Source organism: Tricharina praecox (assembly GCF_024521635.1).
Source record: "Tricharina praecox strain CBS 144465 chromosome Unknown BZA05scaffold_11, whole genome shotgun sequence".
In the NCBI taxonomy this organism is placed as follows: domain Eukaryota; kingdom Fungi; phylum Ascomycota; class Pezizomycetes; order Pezizales; family Pyronemataceae; genus Tricharina; species Tricharina praecox.
The window spans coordinates 749,641-775,877 of NW_026250413.1; the positions used below are offsets into that span (position 1 = coordinate 749,641).

The following is a 26,237-nucleotide window of genomic DNA, read 5'->3' on the forward strand; positions in this document are numbered from 1 at the left end:
TAGCGGTCGACCAATATCATGATTCATTCGCGGCCTCCCGATATGCCCCCACTCCTCACCTCATCGTCGCTCTGCGTGCGGTCCTCGAGACCCACTGATCGACAACATCGATATAAATATCGATATTGATGCCACGGCACACAGGGTTCTGATCCCCACAGTGATCCTCAGTGATCACGATCCTCATGATCCTCACTGCTAGTAATAATACCGTACTTATATACTCGCGTAAAGAGTAGAGATAACCGGCTATCATACGGTACGATACGATGAGATGCGAGACGAGGTGAGACCAGTGACCACTCGTTGGATAGAGTACAACACATACTTCAGTAGGTTCACGGTCCGGCTCCAAATCACACTGGAGTCTGGACAACATTGAGTGAGCCTTACGACCTGCTCCCTTCATTCCAAGCTCCTTCCAAGTTCCTTCCTCGAAAGCCGTTTTCTACCCGCAATCAAGAAGGGTACCCAGTCGATAAGCTCTATGTATGACATGAAACGGGAAGTATAATATTTCTACCTGGTATGTGGCATGTGGCAACAGCCGACTCACTCAAAAATAACAGTGTTGCTATGTATACCAAATAGACACACTTTCAAACTTCATGCAAATAAACCACCGGCCGGTGACTGGAATGCGCCCGTTCTGCTATATCGTTCACTGCCAAAAAGTATTACTTACCGAGGTACTTGCCTGGTACCGTATGGTACACTGGTGTCGAGGAAATAGAGAATGCGGCCATTATTTACCCACCGTACTCTCGATGCTTAACCACTATATTTGCGCTCGCTCGAAGCCTTGAAGGCCGCGGTGAAGCGTTAAAATATCCGACACGCGCGGATGGAGAGTCGTGAGTCGCGAGTTTTCATTGGGCGGCGTGCATAGATAGTTTGGGCCTTCTAGATGAGCGATGTTGATCGACGTCACCGGCTCAATTCTTAGCGTGCACGAGGTGGGGTGGACGGTGGGGTGGTGGTGGGGGGGCTCTGAGGCTCCCTCGCACCCAAGGATGCATGCAGTCGTTCTTTGCTTTGCCTGCCTGCCGTATGATACAAAACTGTCCACCATACTACATAGACCACGCCCTGATCTCCGCCGCGTCCCCATAATATTTCCCCCAACTTGCGCTGCAGCAGCAAGCAAGCAGCCATAAACTTTTCTCCATGACGCCGAGCGGAAAGCCTGCCGCAACCGCCGCCACCGCAACCACCACCACCACACCCACCCCCGCTGCCGCCGCAATGCCTCCTCCACACATAACTACGTCCACCGCCGCGAAGGGGATTCCCGGATCCGCCACGTCAACGGCAAATGCTAGCGAGAACCAGAGCGCCGATGAACTCGTGCTCGAGAATAGGGCTGAGGAGAGCCGTAGTCCTTATGTACGCGCTTCCTGCGGGTGTGGTGGTGGTGGTGGTGGTGGTTGTGGCGGCGGCGGGAGAGGTTTCTTTTCGCGCGCACACACTCCTCCCCTCTCCTCCTCCTGCTCCCTTGCTTTTTTTATCTGCAACGGGATTCTGAGTATAGACGCGGGGGTGGGGGGATTGTAGGTTCGAGCGCACGCCGGAAACCCGGTCCACTGGCAGCTGTGGTCGCCCGAGACGCTGGCGCTGGCAAAGAAACACAACCGCGTGCTGTTCGTGAGCATTGGTTATTCGGCGTGTCACTGTGGGTTTTGCCTGTTCCTCCCGATGTTTCGTTTTCTCTGACGGTGCTGATGTCTTGCTACCTTTTTCGCGCGATCAAAAAGGGTGCCATGTAAGTCGGAACCAACCTACATAGGATGGGATGGGGATCGGACGGGTTGCTCAAACGCCGCAGGTCATGGAACGCGAGAGCTTCGAGAACGAAGATATCGCGAAGCTCTTGAACGAGAACTTTGTGCCTATAAAAATCGATAGGTGCGTGCGCTTGTGGCGGGAGAGGTGCTTCTGCTATATATCTATATGGGCTCTGACAAACGCAAAAGGGAGGAGCGGCCTGATATCGACCGGATATACATGAACTTTGTGAGTCAAGTCGGCGGAATGGAATTGGTCGGGTAGATCGCAGTTGCTGATGCCCTCCCCAAAGGTCGAGGCGACTACAGGTTCGGGGTAAAGGATCTTGTCCCCCCCGTAGACGTGGGTGTGCGCTCAGACCCGTTTGCTGATCCGTCTACTGTAGTGGCTGGCCTCTAAACGTGTTCCTGACCCCCGATCTCAAGCCCGTGTTCGGCGGTACCTACTGGCCCGGGCCAAACTCAAGCAAAGGCCAGATTGGATTCGAGGAGGTCCTGGAGAAGATCGTCCAGACATGGAAGGAGCAGCCCACAAAGTTCTTGGCCTCGGCGGAGGAAATATTACAGCGCCTTAAAGAATTCACGGACGAGGGATTGAAGGGTGCCGGCGAGGGGTCGGAGGAAACGCTCGAGCTCGATCTGCTCGAAGAGGCTTATCAGCAGTTCAATACCAGATATGACCCGGTGCATGGCGGGTTTGGACGTGCTTTTCCCCTCTGTAACCTTACAGAGTAGGATCGTTGTTGACCAAGGCGATGAGCAGTTCCTCCCAAGTTTCCGGTGCCCGTCAAGTTGGCATTCTTGCTGCGGCTGGGTGCATTCCCAACGCTGATCAAGGATATCATCGGTGAGCGAGAGTGCGAGAATGCAAAACAGATGGTCGTCACAACGCTGAAGGTATCTGGATTCAGTCATTCCGGCCTTTCCCCCCACAGTGCTGATCGTCTTCTTAGAATATGGCCCTTGGTGGCATTCACGATCAGATCGGACACGGGTTCGCTCGCTACTCCGTCACTGCCGACTGGAGCCTGCCTCATTTCGAGAAGATGCTCTACGACAATGCTCAACTGTTGGGCGTATATCTCGACGCCTGGCTGGTCACCGATGACGAGCTGCTGTTGGAAACTGCGATCCAAACCGCTGACTATCTGTGCGACGGCGCACTGTCAAACCCTGCGGGGGCATTCTTCTCGTCCGAAGGCGCGGACTCGCTATACCGGAGTACAGATACAGAAAAGCGAGGTAAGACGGACCCAACAATACCCAGCTTGCGCACGAGTCCTCGGCCCTGACAGCTTCAATTTTTATAGAGGGTGCATTTTACGTCTGGACGAGGCGAGAGTTCGATGTGATCCTCGATGCTCAAGAGTCGTCCGTTTGCGCTCGGTACTGGAGTGTCCACCGAGGTGGAAACGTCGATCCGGAAGATGACGCCCACGACGAATTCATCCACCAAAATGTGCTAGCCGTGGTCACGACAATCGAACAGCTCAGCCAAACCTTTGGGCTGGAGGTGGACCAGATCGAGGCCATCATCAAGGCCGGACGAAAGAAGCTCCTCGAGCACAGAAACAAGGAGCGACCACGGCCCAACCTGGATGACAAGATCGTAACCAGCTGGAACGGATTGGCCATCGCCTCGCTTTCTAGGGCTGCGGCGATTCTCGGGGCATCCCATCCGAATGAGACAAGGAGGTGGCTGGAATACGCCGAGAAAGCGGCCGCATTCATCAAGACGAACCTGTACGACGAGGAAACGGGCCTCCTGAAGCGTGTTTTCCGCGAGGGACCAGGCGACACGCCGGGTTTTGCGGATGACTACGCATACTTGGTTTACGGCCTGATTTCGCTGTACGAGGCGACATTTGATGCGAGCTACTTGAAGTGGGCCAATGATCTCCAGAAGACCCAGCTCGATATCTTCTGGGACAAGGAGAACGGCGGATTCTTCGCCACGGCAGAAATCAACGACGGCCTGATCCTCCGTCTCAAGGATGGTAAGCCGCCTTCACCGAGTGACAATATTACACGCGGCTAACGACACTCCGCAGGTCTCGACTCCCAGGAACCCTCCACCAACGGCGTCTCAGCAAACAACCTCTTCCGCCTCGGCTCCATTCTGAACATCCCATCGTACGCCGACCACGCACGAAAAACGTGCACCGCCTTCTCCGCCGAGATCCTCGAGCACCCGTCCATGTTCTCGTCTCTGATGGCGTCGATCGTCGCGTCGAACCTGGGCATGCGCTCTATCGTCCTCGCGGACACACACGAAGACGGCACGGAAATCAGGGAGCAGCTGGCCAAGATCCGCTCCCGCCTGCTGACAAACACCACGGTCGTCCGGTTGCATCCGGGGCTCGAGAAGGAGCCCAGCGGAAAGTGGCTACTCGATAGGAATCCACTGTACAGAGCTACGCTGGAAGGATTGGCCGCAAAGAAGAAGAACAGCGCCGGATCGTGCGTCCAGGTCTGTGAGGGCGGGAAGTGTCTCGCCACGTTCGATATGAGTGGCCTGGATCGGGCGCTCGAGGACCTGGGTTAGATATGTAGGCGTATAAGAAGTATGTACGCGGACTTTGTACGTTTTTATTTTATTTTATTTTATAAGTTATGTTAGGTATGTAGGTCTAGAAGTGGTGGTGAAAAACGCGATTATGGATTGAATGGTGTGTACGTACGTCGATGTACTCCTTATTGTGTTTCGGGCTGGTGGTACTGTAAGTACGTACGACTACCGCGAGAATATATCGCTCGAGCTCGATAAAGACTTGTCACTGTAGGGTTGGCTACCAGAAGACCGTAGACGTGGACGATAAAGCGGAGGTGATGAGTGATATCCTAACGACACACCCACCGCCCAGCTAAGCCTTAAGGTTAAGACGTAGCCTCAGCTTTCAAGGGAGCAGAGCGACTGTGATACCTATGTAGGCAAGGGACGAGCTGCTTGGAAGCCATACTGAACGCGCGCTTTTTTGGAGGATTAGATATTCACTTTTTTTAACCCTCTATCCCCTGGACCGTAGCTCGTTTGCGGTTGCAATCGACCGCAAGATCCAGCACACCCTCACAATACAGAGATTGAAACCCCATAATATTCTTAGATAGTAATTTAGAGAAGATGCAAGTAAACATTTCTATTTCGTTACAGCTCTGTGGTGGGGCAACTTATTCTAGCAGTTCCCGCTCTCATGATCAAAACAATCCGCTCCCATCCACCAAGTCCTCGACAAAGACCAACATTAGCCATCCAAAGACTCCAAGACTCATAAAATACTTTAAAGCAGTTGTGCTCTTCCTTTAGACAAACTGGTAAATCACACTAACTCCAGGCCCAAAAACTTTTCGGTAAATTCTTGGTTGCACCTTCTCCGCGATTAACCCAACGGCAACACCAGTATCCTACTCACTCCAGAAAATGCTTAGGGATATTTCCAAAATCATGTCTACAGCTAGTCAGTAGGGTAGTCGACACTGTGACGATCTGTCGCTTCGATCCGGTGGTTGATGGTTGTGGTTTTGAAGCAGTGTTTCGGTCAGGTGTCATAAGAATTACTGAAGCCGGAACTCATTGTGGGAGAGCGTTGGGGTCTCGTCGATGGCAGAGAAGATAATATACGCGTTGGTGATCATTGTGTCAAATGCCCAAAGCCGCACAGGCCACGATGTTCGTAAGGAAGTAAGTTGCGTATCGTGGTAATTCCGTATCTGGTCGGCAATGTCAACCCCGCCCATATGATGATTGTAGTCATCGAAAAAGACAGAATTTGCCACTTCTGTCTCAAGAACATCGTCAAATGCCTCTCTAGCCTTCCCCATAGTTTTACTCTTCTTCACTGGTCGTTCATGGTCACCGGTAACCCTAGAGCCGCAACATGTTGAAAGGTTCAATCGTATCAAGATGTCCGATCATTGGCGCAATCGTATTATAGGCGGCGTGGGGGGTTGCCTTGGGCTCAATTGCGCGAAGCTCGGAGGTATCTGACTCTTCTGGAGGCGACGAGGGAGCCAAGTGTGCGTTTGTGGACGCGAACGAGTGATTTTCCGAGATTTTTGTTTTTTTCACCGGTCTTTTGCCCTTCGGTGGACTTTTTTCGCCAGATGTGGAGTCCGGTGGGTGGAGATCATCGTCTGAGAAGGAGGGAACATAAGAGATTTTGCGTGGTTGATGACGCAGGTTTCTGTCAGACATCTCGAGGTTTGACACTAGCCTCAACCTTTCCCATTCTACACCACTATTTTTCAACCACTTCATCGGCTAATGCTATCAAACTTCAGATGTGGGTAGCCAACATGAAAAGCAGTCCTTCGACTCTCACTTTGGGGGGGGGGGGGGTACAATCGGTTCACTTTTTTTTTGATGGGGCAAAGTGGTTGCGGTCGCTAAAAAAGCCCGCAAAATCAATTTCTACGATCCAGGGGATAAGGTGAGACACGGCGGGGTAGATCTGGGAACGTTCCGGATCACTGGTAGTCATTCAAGGCAACAGGAATTGTGCTGGAAGATGATTGGGATCTGACAGCCACATACATATAAGGAGAGGGTTTCCCCCGCACTTTTATTAGTTGCACACAAGCACAGAATCACAGTGTTCGGCGATGACGCCGTCATCTAGATACATGGAAATCCTATGCCGCAACAAAACCTCAAGCTGATATCAATTCTCCCACAACCGACCACTAGTAACAAAGTAACAAAGTAACAAAGTATACCAAGCAAGCAAGTTCCCAGGCACATACGATAGAACTACTAATCCCCGCCGTTCCTTCCCTTCGCCTGGTAGACAAACTTTCGAATCTTCATTAAATCCTGTCTGCCCTCGGTCTCGACGCCGGAGCTGACATCGACGCCGACGAGCCCGTCCTCTTTGAGCTTGACCAGGTCTCCGACGTTCTTGTAGTCGAGGCCGCCGGCGAGGATGACCGGAACGCCGCTCTTGAGCACCTGCTGCACGCTCTCGGCATCGAGGCGTTGGCCGGTTCCGGCGCCGGGGTCGAGCAGCGCCATGGCGTGGTAGCCACGCTTGCCGAGGCCCTCCTGGCCGGGAACGAAGCGCTTGATGACGGGGACGGGAATGATGCGCGCCCACTCGAGGGGCTCGTCGCCGTGCAGCTGGACGATGTCGAGGTCGAGCTCGCGCGTCTTGCACAGGACGTATTCCAGTGTCTGGTTCATGAATACGCCGACAAGGAGGGCGCGGGTCGGGTGCTTGATGATGTGTGACCGCGAGTGCTCGAACCAGTCTTCGGCCGAGAAGTGGTGGTCCGAGACCTTGATGTCTTCTGCAGTTTCCACGCCGCCCTTCACCGTCGAGTGCACGACTTCGGAAATGGCCTTTTGCGTGGCGACGTCGACGTTGCGCTTGGCGCCCTCAACGAGGATGATGCCCACCATGTCGGCGCCCGTCTCGACGGCGACCGAGGCAGCTTCCACTGTTCGGGTGCCGCAGATCTTGACAAGCACTTCAGGTCTGCTCGGCTCGGGTGCAGATGTGCCGAGTAGCTCCGCGATGAACGATGTGACGCCTTTGCCGGCGCGCATCAGGGCCTCTCCAACCAGCACCGCTCCCACGTTGCCCTTTTCGTACTGTTCCACGTCTGCTCGCGACGAGATACCAGAGAGCGCACAGAGCGTGACTTTGCTTGCATCGATCATGTCCACCAGTCCGCTGGTAGTCTCCAGGTCGACCTTGAATGAGTGTAGATCCCGGTTATTGACTCCGATAACCGTTGAACCTATCTTCAACGCCCTCGTCATCTCCTCCCGGCTGTTGACTTCGACCAGCGGCTCCATTCCTAATGATTTCGAGTAGTCGTACAGGCGCTTGAGCAGTTCATCATCCAGCATCTTCACGATCAGCAGGACAGTGTCTGCGCCAGCAAGTCGCGCCTCGAGAATCTGGTATTCATCGAAGATGAACTCCTTCCGCAGGATGGCAGGGCGGTTGGGCATTCCCTCAACGGCCTGACGGGCAGCCCGCAAATCGTCAATAGAACCTTTGAACCACTCCGGCTCTGTAAGAACCGAGATCGCGGCAGCACCGGCTAGGGCATATGTTCGGGCCTGAACCGCGGCAGACGCCTCAATGTCGATTTCGCCCTTCGACGGAGAAGCTCGTTTAATCTCGGCCATGATGGCGCACTTTGTCGACACCGACCGTAGCCGTGCAGGGAAATTGATGAGCGGTGGTGAGAGCGACAGACTATGGAGCGTCTCGAGATCCGATGGTCGCTGCGAGGGGAGCTTCTTCTGTGCCTCAACAGCGGCGCGGCGGTGCGCGTAGATCTTGTCAAGAATCGATGTAGGCTCCTTCGTTTCCTTCTCAGACTTCTCAGAGGTAGCCACTGGTGTAGCTGCAATCTTCCGGAGTGCATCATTCTCGATCCACGTTCCACCCTGCATCATCAAGAAGTTACGGAAGAGCATGCGGCCCTCCTCGGTCAGAATACTCTCAGGATGGTACTGTACACCCTCGATCGTGTACTCCTTGTGGCGCACTCCCATTATGACGCCCGAATCCGTCCAAGAAGTGACCTCGAGCACCGCGGGGAGCGTGGTTTGGGTACCAGCCAGGGAATGATACCTGGTAACCGCGATGTCCTGGGAAACCTTATCGTAGATACCCTTTCCGTCGTGCTTGATGTGGGAGGTCTTTCCGTGGACGATCTCACCGGCGTACTCAACCGTTCCACCGAAGGCGCTGAAGATGCATTGTCTGCCGTTCAGTTAGCCATGCCGCCAATCGAGGTGCGACCTCGACCTCGCCCCCACGCCTCGAGAATAAATACTTACTCGCCCATGCAGACACCTAGTATTGGGATCTTCCCGGAAAAGTATTCAATGGCGGGAATGCTGATTCCAGAGTCGGTCTGCGGATGTCCCGGGCCAGGACTCACAATGAGTTGTGTCGGCTCGAACGCGATCAGTTCCTCGAGCTCGAGCTTGTCGTTACGGATGACCGTAACGTTGGCACCCTCAAGCGTCAGGTACTGGTAGACATTCCACGTGAACGAGTCGTAATTGTCAATCATGACTACGTTCGAGGCCGTGGGAATCGGGTCCCGTGCGGGGTCTGGTCGACCTGACATTTTGGAGAGAGAGGCGGTGGTGATGTGGCGGAATTGAAGGTTGACGGGGAGAATATCGGCCCTATGGAGTGATCATATATCGTCAGTTCAACTTTATCCGGCTGAGAGAGATGGGAGCTCTTCTGAGTCATTCATGCCTGAGTGCAATTGGACGGGGGTTGTTTGTAGTGGTTACTTACGAGCTGGTACACTCAATCAATCGGTGGGTGAATGCGACGGAAAAGGGCACCAGGCCAGCCGGATGACGGAATTGAGAACGGAAGGAGGTGAAGATGTGGGTTGCAGACTTCGTGCTCAGAGTAGGTGCTCCTGTGCTGTCCCTCGCTTCTTGAATTGGCTTCACAGTGAACAAAGCAATATGTTCTCGATGTAGTTACTTGCACCCTTTACTGCCCAACCCTCAACCCCGCCTCCGCTTCATCGTCATTGTTTGACGATAAGATTAGATGGATCGATAAGATACCAGGATTAAAATCCAAATTCAAATTAAAGTCTGGGCATCTCGGAAACCGGTGCTGTGGGATTTTCCGAACTGCAGGGTTCGCAACTTGAACAAAGAGAGGAAGAGCTCGAAGCACCAGTGACCACATCACCATCATCACCGAACCCCTATTGACCTCTACTTCTTTCTTGGAAACTATCATTCGATATCCGTTCAACATAGCGAATATTACTTCTCCGAACATGGCCGAAGAAGTAGGTGCTCGTTCAGCGCTCGATTCATTCGAGATCCTGACCACCTCCGGCATCCTGCTGTGGTCCAAAAAATACGCCCCGGTGAACTCCAGCGTGGTCAACAGCTTCATCAGCGACGTCTTGATCGAAGAGCGCGCACAGCCCGGCAGCGATGGTAAATGGTACAAAAAGGATTCCTACACACTGAAGTGGACCACGGCCAACGACCTGGGATTGATCTTCATCGCCGTGTACCAGTCGCTTCTGCAGCTCACATGGATCGACGAGCTTCTCGACACTGTCAAGACGCTGTTCACATCGCTGTACGGCGACCAGCTGAAGAAGCCTCACACGTCCACCATCGAGTGCCACTTCGATGACTACTTCAACACGCGGGTGCACGACCTCGAGAAGAAATACGGAGCGGTCACGCGACCAGTCGTCGCCGCCGCGCCTGCGCCCAGCGAATCGCCCGCTCTACAAGACAAGTGGGATGCGCCGCCGCCGATTCCGGGGAGCATGAGAACGCCACTGCGACCCGGCTCGCCCGCCGTCTCCGGCAGTCTCCTGGTCCCAGGCACATCCGACAGCTCCCGGCCCTCATCGCCGGGAATGGGTGCCTCGGGCTTGATCACGGCGAAGCGTCCGCGCGGAGGTCGTGGACGTCGCGGGAAGTCCGCCGGCGTGGCGTCCAGCGGCGATGAGCTCTCGCCGGCTCCGTCGAGTGGCAAGAAATCTGGCAAGAAAGGGCGCGTGTGGGACGCCGACGGGAATGCCGACGAGGCGGACGAAAGGGTGCTCGATTATTCTGCGCAGGATGCGTCCGGCGAGGAGTCGGTCGTGGCACGGAAACTAGACTATATTGACCAGAAGGAATGGGGCAAGAAGACGTCGAAGGGCGAGTTTGTGCTGAAGGAACTGGGCGAAGAAGTGGAGGCAATACTGAAGCAGTCCGACGAGAAGCAATCCGCGGGCAGTGGCGCCATGGGCGGCGCCTTCGGCTTCTTCAAGAACTTTGTGGGCGGAAAGGTTCTCACGAGGGAAGACATGGACAAAGCGCTCGGCGGGATGCGCGAACACCTGTTGAAGAAGAACATCGCGCAAGAAGCGGTCAACGACATCGTCAAAAACGTGGAGACCAGCCTTCTCGGGCAAAAGACTGGAACCTTCCAGAGCATCGAAGCGATCGTGCGGTCCTCGGTCGAAGCCGCCATCAAGCGCATCCTGACACCAACCAACTCGCTCGACCTCCTCCGCGAAATCCAGCACAAGAAGTCTCGCGGCGCGCGCCCCTACGTCATCTCGATCGTCGGCGTCAACGGCGTGGGCAAATCCACCAACCTCTCCAAGATCTGCTTCTTCCTTCTGCAGAACAAGTATAAAGTCCTGATCGCGGCATGCGACACCTTCCGGTCCGGCGCCGTCGAGCAGCTGCGCGTGCACGTGCGCAACCTGGGCGAGCTCTCGGCGCGCGAGGGCGGCGTAGTCGAGCTGTACGAGAAGGGCTACGGCAAGGACGCCGCGAATATCGCGAAGGACGCGGTGGACTACGCCGAGCGCGAGAAGTTCGACGTCGTCCTGATCGATACTGCCGGACGCCGACACAACGATCAGCGCCTTATGAGCTCCCTCGAGAAGTTTGCGAAGTTCGCGGTGCCAGACAAGATCCTGATGGTCGGCGAGGCCCTCGTGGGAACGGACTCTGTCATGCAGGCCAGGAATTTTAATGCTGCGTTTGGAAGTGGCAGGACGCTCGATGGGTTTATTATCAGCAAGTGTGACACTGTTGGCGACATGGTATGCCCTCCTCACTCATACTCTCTCTTTCTGTACCTATACTAACGCCAGTGACAGATCGGAACATTAATCAGTATGGTCTACGCCACCGGCATCCCCGTGGTGTTTCTGGGCGTTGGACAGAACTATCAGGACCTTAGGACTTTGAATATCAGCTGGGCGGTAGGATTATTGATGTCGTAGAGTAGTAGAGTAGTAGAGTATGATTACGATGGGGGATGGGGGGTTGATGTCACGGCGAGAGAGTATTATAACGGAGGAGCGAGTGAGTGAGTAGTTGAATTTCAATTGACTCTACTTTTCTTGGAATCTCCAGATCGGGATCGGGAACGTGATATTGAGTGATAGTGAAGAAACCAAACACCATGGAATATACCCACTCCGGTTCACCATCATAACCAACCCAATCCAATCCACCAGATCCTAGAATCAATAGCTAAGGACACACCGAGGAAACACACGCCTTTCAAAAAAAGCCCCAGTACCGGTACCTACAATAAACAATCATGAAGGGCATATGTACTCGTATAGGAGCTCATAAACCCACCACTTCCTCATCACCATACCACCATACCACCACCCATACCACCACCCATACAGTCAATCATACCCAAGATAAATCGGAACTTTTTTTCTCCCAATATCGAACCCATCCCATCGTCCCCACACTTCCCTCATCACACTACCCGAACGAAAAGAAGAATAAAAAAGTGAAAGGGAAAAAGAAAGGAAAAGAACCAACCCGTAACCAGTCGCCCCGAAGAAAAGAAAAGACCACACTGAACCACGACAAAGAAAAATGAGAAAAGGAAAAAGAGACAAAAGGTAGAAAAAAAGAAAGAAAAAAAACCACCAGTCACAAACAGAACATATTCCCCCCCCATCATCATCACGCGTACTTACTTCTACCACCTAAATCTTCTGGTAGAACAGGATATACGCCGTCCTGCTATCCTTGCCGACATATCTCTTGCCATCGCCTCCCTTGCCGCCGCTTCCACCGCCATTCACCTGCTCCCAATTATTCACCCACCCGCCTTCCTGCACCTCCTCGCTGTCAGTGTACTTCCCGATGTCCTTGATGTCGACGGCGACATCCTTCGGCGCGACCATCTGGATAGAGGTATCATCGAGTCGGATCCACGTCTTGGTGTCTTGTCGGAGGACGTCGACGGTGTAGTGGCCGCCCTGGGCAGAGCTGCCGTGGTGGTAGACTACGCCGATGAGTCTGTATCTCGACAGCGCTCCGCGCTTGCTCATGGCCTCGCGCGGAATTTCTAGCTCGAGTGGGTACGCAATCTTTTTCCAAATCTTCTGGGTACCACCGGTATTATCGTACTGGAAGCGCTTGAGGTGCAGGATTAGAACTGGGGGTAGGGTCTCTATTGAGACCTGCTTGGTAGCGACCACGTTGGGTCCCTTTGGAGAGTTGAAGTCTCCCTGCATCTTCTCCTGGGTATTCAAGTGCTTCAGAGCATCTACTACCGAGTTGACGTCGGGATGGTGGATGTCCAGTTGCAGCGGCGTATAGGGTTCCAAGGTCACCGAGTTCTGCAGTCCTGGGACGCTGAAAACCGATCGAAGCTTGCCTCCAAAGATTCTGGTGATTGGTGATTCGCAGATCTCCGTGGTCCGAGTCGTAGATGCCTTCTGTTTCGGGCCAACCTCGAGCCATCCAGCCTCGTCGTTCTTTGAAGATCCATTCGCTTTCGGAGTCTCCGTCGCTACTCTCTTCGTGACTTCCACAGCCTCCTCGTGCAATCCGTCCAAAAGGAATCCAAGGAACTCTTCGGCGTCTTGCTGCTGGCCTCTCTGTAAAGACCGTTAGCATCCAACGCACCACCGATAAGAATTGGCGGCCATACCTTCATGTGCGAAAACCTCTTTAACTGCCGAATAGTCTCGTAAAAATATTCTGGCGCGAACGGTTCTCCGAGGGCCTCCAAGTCATCGCTCTTAATCTTCGATTTTGAGTCTGTAGTGATGACCCTGAACTCGCGCATGAACATGATCATCGCTTCAATCAAAGGTGTATCATTCTTCATGTTCCTAGCACTGCTGGAAAGGCGGTCCAGGAAATGATAGAATGGACCACAAAACACCAATGTTTGCAAAATCTGTGACAGTCAGCTCCTACTCCAGCTCAGTACCGAGACTATGTACTTACGGCATTCATAAAACACATGTTTCCGGTATTTACCAGCCCTCTGGGCTCCAGGAAGGGTGTAACAATCGCGTCCTGAATCTTGAAAGCATTAAGAGCTTCTCCAAGGGAAGTGTAGAGTCCATTTGCAGGAGTGTTCGTCTTGGCAGCCACGGGGGCCGCAGTGGCAGGCTTCTGAGCGTTATTTTTCTTCAACAGATCAGCCCACAACGCCGGCTTAGCTGGTGCTTCTGGGGCCGCCGGGAGCTCCGGCGCTGGCGCTGTCTCGGAGCCCGGAACTGGAACAGCTGGTATCACTGGTGCGGCTGTTACCGGTACGACCTTGTGAGCTGTAGGTGTGGTTGGTGCTGTTCCGCCATTTGTCGATCCATTGGTTGAGATAGGTTGAGGCTTCTCCCCATCCTTCTTCGCTCTGGACTTGGGCGTGACGAGGGGAACCGCAGGTGGTGTAACAGGCACCACCGGGGTATTCTTGGCTGCAACCGATGTCGCAGTCGACGGAGGAGCGGTAGAGGAGGGGGTGGTAGGATGTGTAGAATCGACTTCGGAGGGAGGGTTGGTGGTTGCAGGAGTCGCCGGTTCAGGGGCAGATGGAATCTGTGGATTTATTTGGGTGGGGGTGGTGGGTGCTTGTTCTTGTTCTTTTGCTTGTGGCTGTGGTTTCTGCGAGGCAGTATTCGGAGGTGGCTGTCGTCTTCGTCTTCGACGCCGTCCTGGAAAAGGCTGCCCTTCAGCTGAGTACCAAGGCAACTACACCACGTCAGTTTCAGATATCCCGCAGCAGGCAACGATCCAATCACGTACCGGTGGTATGAAGTGTGGCCGTTGCACAACGGGTTCAGCTCTTGGTGCAGGAACAGCTGTTGGCGCGGGAACAACTTGCTGTGGTGGGGGTGGCGGCGGCGGTACCGGTAGAGATTGTACAGGTGGCGGCGGCGGAGGTGTTGACATGTACTGGTGAGGATGGTGATGGGGATGGGGATGGTGGTGTTGTTGGTGTTGCTGGTAATGGTGGTGTTGCTGCTGGTGGTGGTGGTGCTGCGGCGGAAGAGGTTGATGTAGGGGAGGATAGTACGGGATTCCCATCATCTGCTGGGGCAGAGCAGGAGTGACCGCAGAATTTGTTCTTCGGCGAGCGGCACCACCGCCGACACCATATGCGCTGTCGGGAACAGCAGGCCTCACGGCCGCCCCGGGTTGTGTGGGATGCATGATCGTGCTGGAAGGACTCGCGTCGGTCCGACGCGGCCCTGGGGACGGTTCTGGTGGAATGCCAGAACCCGACTATGCCGATTGACTATGAATGTGTGATGGAACTTGGATGTTGCGAGTGCGGGCTGTTCTATTGCTGCTGAGGTGTGACGACAAAGATTTTTGCTGGGTACGAGGTGGTGCTGGTACTGAATGTGGCGGCGGGAGTGATGTGATGTGTAGAGTAGTGCGATTCTTGAGTTCTGCGCAGAAATAGCGAGAAATGGAGGGAAGCGGGGCGTGTAATGCTGGGTGGTGATGAGCGGATGGAGAGGCGGATGTGGTTGATTGGGAGGTGGTTGTCGTTGGCTGTGTGGTTGCGAGTCGAGGGGCGGCAAGTGGCTTTCACCAAAAAGAAGCGAAGTGGTGGTGGTTGACTCTTGCCTTCTTTTGGTCAACAATGGAACCGATGAACACGAGCACAACACAAACGGAATTTCTACATTTGTACTTGGAATAGACTTTGAATTAGGGTTGTCGTCGAGGTAAATTCAACGAACGAATCAAATGATGTGCCGGTATTTTCGGACTCGATCGCCGCAGCGATGGCGACTGGCGGCGACGTTTTTTCTCGGTGGTCACCGCTGCCAAGACCATGCACTCCCGAAGCTACTAATCGCGATTTCACCGAGTGATATTTCAAGTCGACGATCTCGACTCAGGATACGAAGAAGTGATCTCACAACCATTTCCAACCTGCATTGCCGAATCCTCACTAAAGAACCCAACAACACCGTGCCCGTAAAAGCAATATTTACCCTCAGAAAGAGGCGCCGATCCATCAACATCCATGCCCAAGTAACCAAGTAACTGACGCCAAAACCCCAAAGCAATGCTCGCACCAAGTCATCTACAAGTCCAAGTCCAAGCCCAAGCCCAAGCAACCCCCGCCTTCCAAGCTCAAGCAACCGGCAGCTTCGCCTTAGCCCCCGACTCCTCGACCCAGACATCGAGATTCATCGCGCCGCTAACAATACTCCTCAGCGTGACCGTCGTCGTCCCCACCGTTCCCACCGTTCCATTCGTCATCTTCGGATCCTCGACGACCCACCGCTTCTCGCGCTCGATGGGGACACCCCCCTCCTCCAGCTCCAACGCAACTGTAAACGAGCAGCCCTCAGGCAGCCTCCCCAGCCTGCCCGCCACACTGGCCAACTGCATCATAAGACTCCTGAACTGCGCATGTAGATCCGGGAGGTCTGTAATCCCATCCTCCGCCACCAGGAGGGTATGCCTCTCCCTCCCCCCCACCCGTGGCAAATACCCCACATCAAAACAAAACCTCTCCAGCGGCGCGCGCAGCGGGCCCGGCGACAGTACGACCACCGCCACAATGCGCACATTCTCGGCGAGCATCTGCTCGCCGACAGTATCGACCAGTTCGCGCACGAATCTGTTTACGGCCGGGACACGACACATCTTTACGGCGGCGCCGTACATGCGGCTCGCCATGAATAGCCGCGCGGGGTAGATACCCCGCGCGTACAGAATCGTGTGGATGCTGCACTCGAGGTGCGATATGAATAGCCCCGTTAGCGACGCGACCGTTGGGAACTCGCCGGTTGGTAATTCCGGGATGGAGGCGGGCGAGGACGCGCGCGACGGCGAGGAGTCGTGGTCGAGGTCGAGGTCTGGGTTCAGGTCCGCATCCACTTCTGACTCCGAGGCGTCGAGGTCCGCGTCGAGGTCGGAGTCGAAGTCATAGTTGTGTGGTTGGTCTGCTGCTTCGGAGTCGGTCATCTTGGTTGAGAGGTAGGAGGGAGGGACGTGTGGTGGTGACGCGTACATACTCTACACGAGGCGTGGGGAGACGTGTTGGAAACAACTTGATCCCAGCATGGTTCAGTCTCGCTTGTTCATCACGAGCTCTCACCCCTTCACCTTCGCCTTCATCTTTGGCACGACAACTTAAATCCGTCGTCGTTGATTCCCTATGGAAGAAAAGAAAAAGATACAAGAAAAAAGAACACCCGATGAGTTAAATAGAGAGTAAAAGCGAAGACAGACACGCGAGATATGAAAGCAACCGACCCCCATCCATCTACATGCCCAAAAGCATCCATTCGTTATTTTTTTCTCAGATGTCCCCGACTTTCTCCCTCAACAAACACCAGCTAGCTTATTACTCCACTAATTCTAATGCAAGCCCCCATCTCCCCTCCGAACACCGTTTTCTGTCCGAGATCAACACCGTCTCCGGATTTAGTAGATCCTCCAGCGGTCCTATTACATGAACGTTAGTACTGGGGGTCGAGGTGAAGCGAGGACATCGGGAGTAACTTACAAACCACTTCAGGTAGCTGTACTGACTAGCAGGGCCAGTCATACCGAAGGTGATGGGAGAGAACAGAACAAAGAGGCCAATGATCGTCGCGTAAGTGATGAGGTACGCAGCGATGCTACCACTCTTGGGGAGCTTTCCGGCAAGGTGGTTGAAGACGAAGCCGAAAACGAGAATGGCAAAGTACAGAGCCGGGTAGTAGTGGTGCACGTAGGTGACACGGCCCATGGCGATGAACGGGACATAGTGGAATACCCAGCCCAACAGCGGGTAAATACCGGCGTAGTGGAACTGGTCGATGTCGGCCTGGGTGAGGTCCTTGTAGCCACGCTGCCAGCGGATGAGGTAGAAGATAACCAGCAGGCCGAAAACTCCAAGGGTGGCGGTGGAGCCCCAGTAAACGAGCGGGTTGCCGAGGAGGAAGTACTTGACGATCTTGTCATCCCAGCTGCACATGCGCAAACCGACATGCAGGATGGGCCACTGCCACCATTGGGAAGCCAGGTCGTCCTGCTTGTCAGGGTCCGGAACAAGGGCATTGTTGGAGGTCATCATGGCAACGTTCAAGTGCAGGAAGTCCTTGAGGAACGGCGACTTAAAGGACTTGACATCGGCCTTGGGAAGCTTGTCGTTCCAGTGGCTCTCAACGTTCCAGTGGGTGTACTTGTCGCGGGGGTTGTTCTTCTTGACGCAGGTAGTCTCAATCTGCTTGAAACCCCACTGTGGAAGGTTGACGTTTCCGGCACGAAGGTAGCAGCCCAAAGACGTGTGTCTGAGTCTGAACGACGAGGTCAAAGTTCTAAGCTTGCTCTTATCCTTGCTAGAAGTATCCGCGACGATCTCGACAGTCCAATGGTCCTTGTGGTCGCCAACGGTCAAGTTTCCGTAGCACGATACCTCGTTGTCCGCCTTGGTGACGGGCGCAGCGACGGCGTGCGAGTGAAGGTTGCGTCCAGTCTGAGCGTGGATGAGACGGATGACGTCGCCGTTTCCAACGAAGCGCAGCTCATCAGAAGAAGCATTGTATAGGGGTTCGCCGCGGGACGGGTAGAAGAACCAGTCGTTGTTGGTATCCTTGTGGTGGTAGCAAGTGATCTGCTGCTGGCCGGAACCGTCAGGGTAGGTTTGGACGTGGGAATGCAAAAGTCCTCCACCGTATCCCATGTTCTTGAGGGTGGCACGGGAACCGATGGCGACCTCAAGCGGGCTGTTTCCGAGATCAGTGCCCTTGAGGTTGGCCTGGAAAAGCGAGCTCATCTGAGCATCACCGGGACCAGAGTTCTCGAGAATGATGAAGTGAGCCTTGAAGCTGGCCATGTAAACCAGCAATGGGATGACGATGAGTCCGATGATTCTCGTGAACCAATGAGCTGCGTAGGTGTGCTTTTTCCCGCAGATGTTAGCAACTGCACCCTAGACAAGATCCACGGGGAGAACCAACCACTGGCATCCTGAGATCCCCGAACTTGTTCCACAGGTCCTCAACGGTGTACAGTCCGACGACCGCGGTCGCGAACAATCCAACCCACTTGACACTGCAGACACAGCCGACCGAAATTCCCGAAAGGATCAACCACATGAACCACTGGAAGCCGAACGACCTCTTCTGCAGGCTGTGGAAACGCGCGAAACAGAGCATGGTCGTGAAGGTGAAGAACAGAAGCATGGCGTCCAAAAGAATGAAGCGACTGATAGTAGCATACGAGTTATCGCACAGCACCATCAGAGTGATCAGCCAAGTCGCCTTCTTCGAGAGCTTGAACTCTTTGGCGGTGTAGTAGGCCAGCGGAATGCAGAGCGCTCCGAACGCAGAATTGAAGATCCTCATGAACTGGTAGTCGACCTCCGGCGGGTACTTCTCTCCGGACTTGAACTCGAACGAGCCATTGTAGCCAGCCAGGTATCCCGACAGACCGACGAGCATCTTTCCCAGCGGAGGGTGGACATCGAAGTAGAATTCCCGTTTCAGGTAGTGCGATCCGAACTTTCCAAAGCTGTACAGAGCCAGCGATCAGCACGGCACGGCGCAGCAACAACAGCAGCATCCCCGGGGTAGGAAGGAAACGTACTGAGCTTCATCCCACGTAACGATATCAGACTGGCCAATCTTCCACATCCGCGTGAAGAACGCCGCGAGTGTGAATACTATGGGCGCAAGGATGCTCTCGATATCTATACCGCCCCCCTAATTGGCAACTCTGGCATCAGCATCCTGCCAATTACACATGTCCGGGACGGGCCCGCAGGAGAGAGAGCTACTCACTCTTGCCGGACTCTTCTTCTTGGTGTCGTCCTCCTCCGTCAGCGGTAGCGGTGTATACACAGTATCTCCTCCTACGACCGTTCGTTTTCTCAGACCGGCGGCATCGAGATCCGCGCCGGTCCCGTAGACCGGAGCGTTAGAGGCCATCGTGGGGACCTCAGGGCTTCAGCACGCAATTCCGCGGGTGGGTGGGGTGGGTTCTCAGGGTTGTTTCGCGTGTGATGCGTCGTGCGTTCGTTCGTCGTGTGTGTCGGGAAAGGGGAGCTCCCCTTGTAAAAGTAAAAAAAAAAAAAGAAGAAAAGGGAAAGGTGAACGGGAGTTGAGAGAAAGTTCGATTGATTGAATGAAACCCAAGGAGCAAACGAGCGGAACAATAGCGGGAAAGCAATAAACAGAAGGTACTATGAAGAGCAAGTGCGAGAAGCAGCAGCAGCAGCACTGTGTAGGTATATGGGATCAAGGAAGCCCTATGGATGAATCGAACCCCTCCACTCTAGGTGCTTTGGTAGTGGTAGTGGTGGTAGTAGTGGTAGTAGTGGTAGTAGTGAGTCGAAAGGATCTCTGTCCTTTTCGAAAGGAAGGAGAAGTGTAGCAGAAGAGAAAGAACATGTATCTATCTGCCCTGCCAGGCAGCGGCAAGCATAAAGCAAAAGCATCCCAGCTCGAGCGTGGCTTGCGTAAACCTCAGCCCACGCGGCTGGGCCATCGAATTTAACACAGTATCCTAAAGCCTGGTGCGGCGAAGGGCACCCAACACCCAGTGCCGCATGTGTATCTACCGTATCATATCATCTCTTGGGTGGCAAGCCTTCGATTCTGCAGCCCCACGTCTCACAAACAAAACATGATGACTGTCCCCTCCCCCCGTAGATACCGACGCCGTAACTCGACAGATAGCTGCCTACATCTCCCTGCCATATTGCCTACTCGAATATTCATAGTTCCTATCCGAGAGGAACTGCCCCGTTTCTGGACCCTTGGCGTCGAATAGATACCGGTCTTTGGGCTTTGGCCCATTTCCGAGTCCTTTCTGCCGCCCGATCGGGACTGGAATCCTAGGGGCTTGACTCGGACTGGCCGTCGGCCATCTAACTGCCATTCTTAAGATAGAATAGCCACCAGTGTGGCGGTGTTTTGTCGATTCCACATGCTCAGGATGAGCCGCTCATCGCCGCTTTGTCGAGTCGGCTTTTTTTTTCTTCAGAGAAAAAAAAACAAAAGCCATAGAAATAACAACTTTCTTCCACATGCGTCTCACCACAAATAACTGTCCGCACGGATCCAGCGGAAAAATACAAGATGTAATCGCCCTAACCATGCACTCGAGTCTCATGCACCGGTAGTCTCCTTAGTGAATCGGCATGCTTTAGCTATATCTATTGCGATGCCGGATGATCACTCACAGGCAGGTAGGTAGATCCCGAGAGATGTTGTAACTAGAGTAGAGTACCGGTATTCAAGCATGTCTTCACTGCGGGCCTACATACAGTACCGGTATCTAGTAGCGGAATATGTAGAGTACATACAAAAAAATAAAACAGACCAGAGATCCCCAAACAAACACCCAGAACCCCCAAACACCGATACCCTGACCGCCACCGCTCTTCAGCAATGACAAGTAATATGCAGACGGACATGCAAGCCATCCTCAGATGGCCTCAACCATGCTCAAATGTAAAAAAAACAAAAGCCAGCTCAAACTCCCACATATGCCGAGATGGAGAGAGGAAATGAATAGACGTAAGGGGGAAATGAATGAGATCATGAGCATCATAACACCACGGCTCGCAACACGTTTCCGCGGAGCGTTCCGAGCTCCTTCTCTTTACCCTTCAACTGACCCTCGAGCTCCAGCACCTTCTTGCGAAGCTCATCCATGCTCTCGGGATCCTTGCCATCGGCATCGACCTCGTCGTGGCCAAAGTCCGTGAGCCCCTCAAAGTCCTCCTCACTGGCGCGCCTTTGCGGCGGCAACACAACAATCTGCTCCATCTCCCCCTTGAGCCCGCCGAACATCGTCTCCCAGCGGACTTGATACCTGCGTTCTCCCCTATCCATCCGCACATCGTCCTCGGGGTTGTCGTCGTCGGCTTCGGCATCCGGATCGTGGATCCCGAGTAGTTCGAGTTCGCTTTGTAGCCGGCGGACTTGCAGGCCATTGAAGCCGGCTTCGGTGGTGGATATTCCCGTCAGCAGCGCGACCTTTTCTCCGATGCCGCTCTCTTCGAAGTCTGTATATGCCCTGCGGAATCCTGAAAACACTTTTTCGGCGATTATGTTTGCATCGTTCAACCGGACACCCATACCATCACCGCCGATAGCTTGAAGGATTGCCACGGCAAACCGGCGCTGCATCTCGTCAAGCGGTAATGATCGCATGGCCGGCGGAATGTTCGGAGAAGTCTTCCCCATTTTTGGGAGTTGTGGGGGCTGTAGCCACTCCATGTGAGGTGATTCGTTCGAATGTCGTTCGACTGCCGGCGAAGCCATAACGATCGGACGAGATGGTAGTTGAGGCACGGTAAGTTGAAGGCCGTGTGGTCTGAATTGAGGGAACTGGTGAGGCGGGGGGTGTGACATTACGGGAGTGGGTGTTGGTGTCGCGGTTACTGGGGACATATTAATGGTAGCGCCCCCTTTGGCCGACGGGTTTGCGGGAAACGTCGAGAATGGCCCGTCTCGAACCGAGCGGTTGCTCGGAGGCCTTCCCCGAAGCTTTCCGGTCAACGGATTTCCCGAAGACGGCCACGCGGACGACACCGCTGGTCCGTGGCGACGCCGTCGAGCAGGTTTCCCAGAAGTGGGTGTTGCGGATACTGGGGTCATGGCTTCGTCATTAGAGTTATGAAGGTCGTGAGTGATAAGAAGTGGTGGTGGATGTGGACTATGGGGGGTTGTAGCCGAATCCATCTTCGGATATGCCCGCCATCGGTAATGTTGACCGCCAGTAGGCGTGGATGAGCCGGCACTCATCACTTGCGTAGCAGCAGTCCATTGGTCTTGTGTCACGGCATCGTCCAGAAACGACATGCCATCACCACCAGCGCTGGAAGGAACGGCAGAGTTCGGGTACACAAACTGCGCCATTTCGTCCGCTGCACTTGCGGGAGTACCCGTGTCCAAGTGCTGCCGCTTAGCCGCCGGGCCGTCTTTCTCCGAGTTGTCATCTTTGTCGTCTGTTTTCCGCCTCCCACGTTTCGGACGTGTCTCGGGATGTAGAGCTCTTAAGGCAAGATCTTCCTCGACGGGTACTCCGTCGCGGATCCGTTCGGCAGTGCCTGGATTGGAGGTGTCCGGGTCGGCGGAAGGAATTTGTTGGTAGTATTTATGAGGTTTGTCCAATATATACTCGAAGAAGGCATCGACGTGCATCGCGTGCATCCATCTCTATGTGTTCGCCGGGAGGTTAGTTAGTTGAACGCATTGCCGCGAGTTACTATTAATAGCTACCTTTAACCTAACCGCGTATTGCTGGACTTTCTGCGCGCTTGAGTCCGGCGTGCGCTCCACCCCGAGTTCGATCGCCAACTTCGTCCACGTCTTGATGTCCTTGCGTTCGAATTTCTCGATGAGCTGGAGCAAGTGGTAGGTGCTGAATGTCTTGCCGTCGCTTTTCGGCGGTTGGCGAAAGACTTTCCGCAATTCGGCGGTGTCGCACTCGAGCGGTACGGAGGGATTGCAGTAGAGGATGAAGGCGACATAAGCATCGTCGAGGGACTCGTCCGTCACCCGCTTATCTGGTAGACTGCGATCGGTGGGAGTGAACGATGGTACACTCTTGGAGCGATTTGGCGCAGGCGACGCCGACGCGAATTGTGACGGTGACCGTTCGGAGAGCTGATCGCTTGGGGTGCCTAGAGTGTATTGGCTAGCATCGCGCGTAAGGTCGGAGTATTGTACGTAGTGCCCGTGTTGGCCATGTTGGTGGTGGTGGGGGTCATCCTGGCGTTGGTGGCGCTGAAGTTGTTGTTCGTGTGGCCGCGGAGGTGGTGGATGGGCACTCAGGTTCGGGTCGATCGACAACTCGGGCCGGCCGAAATCGGTGTGCGCGGCAAAGTTTGAAGCGTCCGATTGCGAGTGGACGTGGTGCGCCCCTGCAGCAATGCCCCGTACAAAATGTGAACTGTCGTCTTCGTCGTCTGAATCGGGACCGGCCAACGCGTTGGAGTATTGGTCCGGATCCATTCCGTCCAGCTCGGGCGAAAACGAAAGAGAGTGAACTCCTTCGTCCGAAGTGGGATCCGCCAGTACGCCGGTGGTTAATATTAGCAACGACTGGGCAACGCCGAGTCGTCGCCGGAGAAGGGTTGGTGGGTGGGTGGGTGGGTGGTGGTGGATAGTGGTGGTATTGGTGGTAGTAGTGGTGGTGGTGGATGGTGGGTAGCAGTGGACGATTGCGATATTGGAAGGGACCCGGCCAGCCAAGGAGAAACGTTGAAGGGCAGAAACGTGGTGAAACGAAACCGACTGGAGAAGCGAAAAGGTCAAGGAGCGTGGGCCGTGGACCAATCACAGTGTACGGATGCGTGGTTGTTTGGCTTAAGGAGAGTCTGTTGAAGGTTGAGCAAAGACGGAGGATGATTCGTGGGGCCGTTTTCCAGCGGTGACGGTGACGGGGGCGAGTGACCGGGGATGAGAGCGACCCTGGCCCGGGGGGGTAAGTACCAGGGAAAAGCAACGGGAACAGTCGAAGTTCGTTGGATTCGCAAGGGTCCAGGGCTAAGAATAGCCACTGGCACACAGGTTAAAGCAGCCGCAGCTCGCTGCCAGACAGGCGAGTTTAGAGATGCAGGGGAACTTGAGCAGCGGTCGCCGGTCGAGCACTTACGCAGGTTCTGATAGGAGGAGTCGGGAAAAGACAGAACCGGGAACGTAAAGGGGGATAATTGACTGCGAAGGGCAAGCAAAGACGAGGACTGGAAGTGCCGTCAATTTATCGAATGGATGGCTAACAGCTTTACCGCCCGTACAGCGCTCCGTTTTGGGGTTAATTAGGGGAATTCACGTCTGAAGCAACAGTTGCGACACTCTGTAACGACGGAGCGCCAGATATGCATGACCCCTTCGTATCAAACAGAGCATCGTCGAGCGCATGCATGATGCAAGTGCGGTTCTGCACGGGGTTGTCTGTCGAGGAGGGTAACTGGAGAGATATGACACCTGGCGAGGGCAGCTGGCGAGGGCACTTAGCGGGCCTTCTCTTACAGCCAGAATCTCTCAGAGCCAGAATCTCTCACAGTCAGAATCCTCTCTCATATGTTGTGGAGCGTTAGATCGGGAGTCAGATGTTTAGCGGTTTCTTGGCTTAGTGGGAGGAGACGAGCAGCGGAGAAGCAGACTCTCTTGTGGTTCTTCTTTCTGTACCGAGACACTCACCAATCAATCGTTTGACCGCCTAACCATCGTCGCACCCATCGTCCTGTTCCACATACAGGACGCTCAACGTAACTAAAGGTGAGTAATGGTGTGTGCCTGATGCGAGCACGTGATTTTTGAGGGGCTGACGTTGTCACATGCCAGTCCTCACAGTCACAGGAACCACTCGAGTGACTGGATCCTATGCATACTACGGACGGTTCCCATGATCCACAGATTCGGCGGAACCAGGACGGTGGGCAGGAGCAGAGGGAAAGTACGCCGCCATGACTAAGTACTTACATAATGTACTATGGTAGTATTCTACAGGATGAATGCGAGTATGATCAAACAAAACCAAAAGCTGATTCCGCGGAAATCCGTTGGCTGCTCAGGAACTAACTACTGGCCGTTAGCAAATTGTCCGGCGACATGCGATACCTACTATACACTAGAAGCGGGTCTAGAGCAACGTTGCAACGTTGCAACATGCGGATGCATCTCCTCCCGCTGAGCCGGGGGAGCGGCGTAATCGCTAGGGCTGTAGATGTGCCTGGGCCCCGAGCTACTTGGTCAGTTCATCACTATCAAGAGCAGATACATATGCCTGGTTTCTGCGTGGTGGTCGCTGTATGTATGTACTCAAGAGGCACTGCTCAAGAAGACAGATAACGGTGGAGGACTTCGATCGTTTGGTTAATTATCGGTTGGCCGGCCATGAAACTTTGCCCGACGACTTGCTAGGAAGGCCAACAGGAAGAGGCCGCTTCAAATACCTTCACTAACGCTTTGATAGGCCCACCCCCGCACGCAGTTAAGCCTTCCAGCAGGATAGCAGCTCGAGCGGTGGTGGATGGTGGGGCGGAACTCGATGGGTACCTATATCACGAAGACCAGAGATGCAGCCCGGGACCAGTCCGTGGCTGATGGCGAGATGATCGACTATGTATGTAGACCCGGACCATCCGCGTTCCGAAACGTATCGTCCAGCAAGGCTCGCTTGAAGGTCAACGTGGGTACAAGGGATTCTGCGGCACCAGTGAGATGGATCCACGGTTCCTTCCCCGGAATGTCTCGAATGCTGTTCGCGATGGGTTTGAAAGTGCACTGCTACGAGCGCGGGTTGATACCGAAGGTTGTGATGGAACATGGGAGAAGGAGAAGGCGTGGTTGTGAGCAGTGGGCTTTCATCAGGGACAACTGCCACCGACAATCATCGCCGTGTGTGCAAGCTGTCGGGACATGCATCCGATGCCATTAATCGTGGCGAAAGAGCAGTGAGCGTTAGTGGAATTTTTGCAAATATCTCTGGAGATCGAATGAGCTTGCCTTCCTCGTTTACCCAGAATCCGCCCGGCTTGACGAGCCTGGCTAAAGCTGCGTGCAAATCACCGTCGTGATCTTCGCAGGATAGGTCAGTCGTACGGGTAACTGGAAAAAGAAAAGTCGACCTCTGGGTACAGATATCCATCTCGTGTCTTTTTCTGCTTTTCAGAACACCGGACCACCGTACCTACATGGTCCGGCGACAGGGCTGGGGCAAAGCGGCCTGACATGTGATGCCTCTACGGCTCATTG

The 26,237-nt window shown here is 54.3% G+C and overlaps 7 protein-coding genes across 7 annotated transcripts; 2 read left to right on the forward strand and 5 right to left on the reverse strand.

The window, feature by feature from the left end:
* Nucleotides 1-1,000: 1,000 nt before the first annotated feature.
* BZA05DRAFT_397412 (uncharacterized protein) lies at nt 1,001-4,562 on the forward strand. Its single transcript, XM_051483615.1, has 11 exons — nt 1,001-1,386; nt 1,555-1,672; nt 1,755-1,762; nt 1,826-1,905; nt 1,974-2,013; nt 2,078-2,100; nt 2,171-2,487; nt 2,548-2,681; nt 2,738-3,026; nt 3,095-3,781; nt 3,836-4,562. Exons 1-11 carry the CDS (start codon nt 1,168-1,170, stop codon nt 4,327-4,329), a joined length of 2,409 nt encoding a protein of 802 aa, XP_051339770.1. The 5' UTR covers nt 1,001-1,167; the 3' UTR covers nt 4,330-4,562.
* A 1,750-nt stretch (nt 4,563-6,312) lies between these two features.
* On the reverse strand, nt 6,313-9,031 carry BZA05DRAFT_397415 (indole-3-glycerol phosphate synthase-domain-containing protein). Its single transcript, XM_051483616.1, has 2 exons — nt 8,578-9,031; nt 6,313-8,500 (listed from the first exon to the last, which is right to left on the reverse strand). Exons 1-2 carry the CDS (start codon nt 8,871-8,873, stop codon nt 6,535-6,537), a joined length of 2,262 nt encoding a protein of 753 aa, XP_051339771.1. The 5' UTR covers nt 8,874-9,031; the 3' UTR covers nt 6,313-6,534.
* Nucleotides 9,032-9,451: 420 nt separating this feature from the next.
* BZA05DRAFT_40649 (signal recognition particle, alpha subunit, N-terminal-domain-containing protein) lies at nt 9,452-11,690 on the forward strand. Its single transcript, XM_051484516.1, has 2 exons — nt 9,452-11,345; nt 11,403-11,690. Exons 1-2 carry the CDS (start codon nt 9,558-9,560, stop codon nt 11,526-11,528), a joined length of 1,914 nt encoding a protein of 637 aa, XP_051339772.1. The 5' UTR covers nt 9,452-9,557; the 3' UTR covers nt 11,529-11,690.
* A 567-nt stretch (nt 11,691-12,257) lies between these two features.
* BZA05DRAFT_444819 (uncharacterized protein) lies at nt 12,258-14,460 on the reverse strand (the record flags this gene model as incomplete). Its single annotated transcript, XM_051486943.1, has 4 exons — nt 12,258-13,157; nt 13,211-13,462; nt 13,513-14,259; nt 14,314-14,460. The coding sequence occupies 4 exons, from the start codon at nt 14,458-14,460 to the stop codon at nt 12,258-12,260; spliced, it is 2,046 nt and encodes a 681-aa protein (XP_051339773.1).
* A 943-nt stretch (nt 14,461-15,403) lies between these two features.
* BZA05DRAFT_397421 (DNA-binding protein) lies at nt 15,404-16,566 on the reverse strand. Its single transcript, XM_051483617.1, has one exon. It carries the CDS (start codon nt 16,546-16,548, stop codon nt 15,661-15,663), a length of 888 nt encoding a protein of 295 aa, XP_051339774.1. The 5' UTR covers nt 16,549-16,566; the 3' UTR covers nt 15,404-15,660.
* An 86-nt stretch (nt 16,567-16,652) lies between these two features.
* BZA05DRAFT_40713 (dolichyl-phosphate-mannose-protein mannosyltransferase) lies at nt 16,653-19,605 on the reverse strand. The gene is made up of 5 exons (XM_051484602.1): nt 19,305-19,605; nt 19,111-19,226; nt 18,483-19,035; nt 17,045-18,424; nt 16,653-16,983 (listed from the first exon to the last, which is right to left on the reverse strand). The coding sequence occupies exons 1-5, from the start codon at nt 19,449-19,451 to the stop codon at nt 16,963-16,965; spliced, it is 2,217 nt and encodes a 738-aa protein (XP_051339775.1). The 5' UTR covers nt 19,452-19,605; the 3' UTR covers nt 16,653-16,962.
* A 1,028-nt stretch (nt 19,606-20,633) lies between these two features.
* Nucleotides 20,634-23,694, reverse strand: BZA05DRAFT_397423 (ARS binding protein 2-domain-containing protein). Its single transcript, XM_051483618.1, has 2 exons — nt 22,755-23,694; nt 20,634-22,691 (listed from the first exon to the last, which is right to left on the reverse strand). Exons 1-2 carry the CDS (start codon nt 23,487-23,489, stop codon nt 21,075-21,077), a joined length of 2,352 nt encoding a protein of 783 aa, XP_051339776.1. The 5' UTR covers nt 23,490-23,694; the 3' UTR covers nt 20,634-21,074.
* Nucleotides 23,695-26,237: the final 2,543 nt, after the last annotated feature.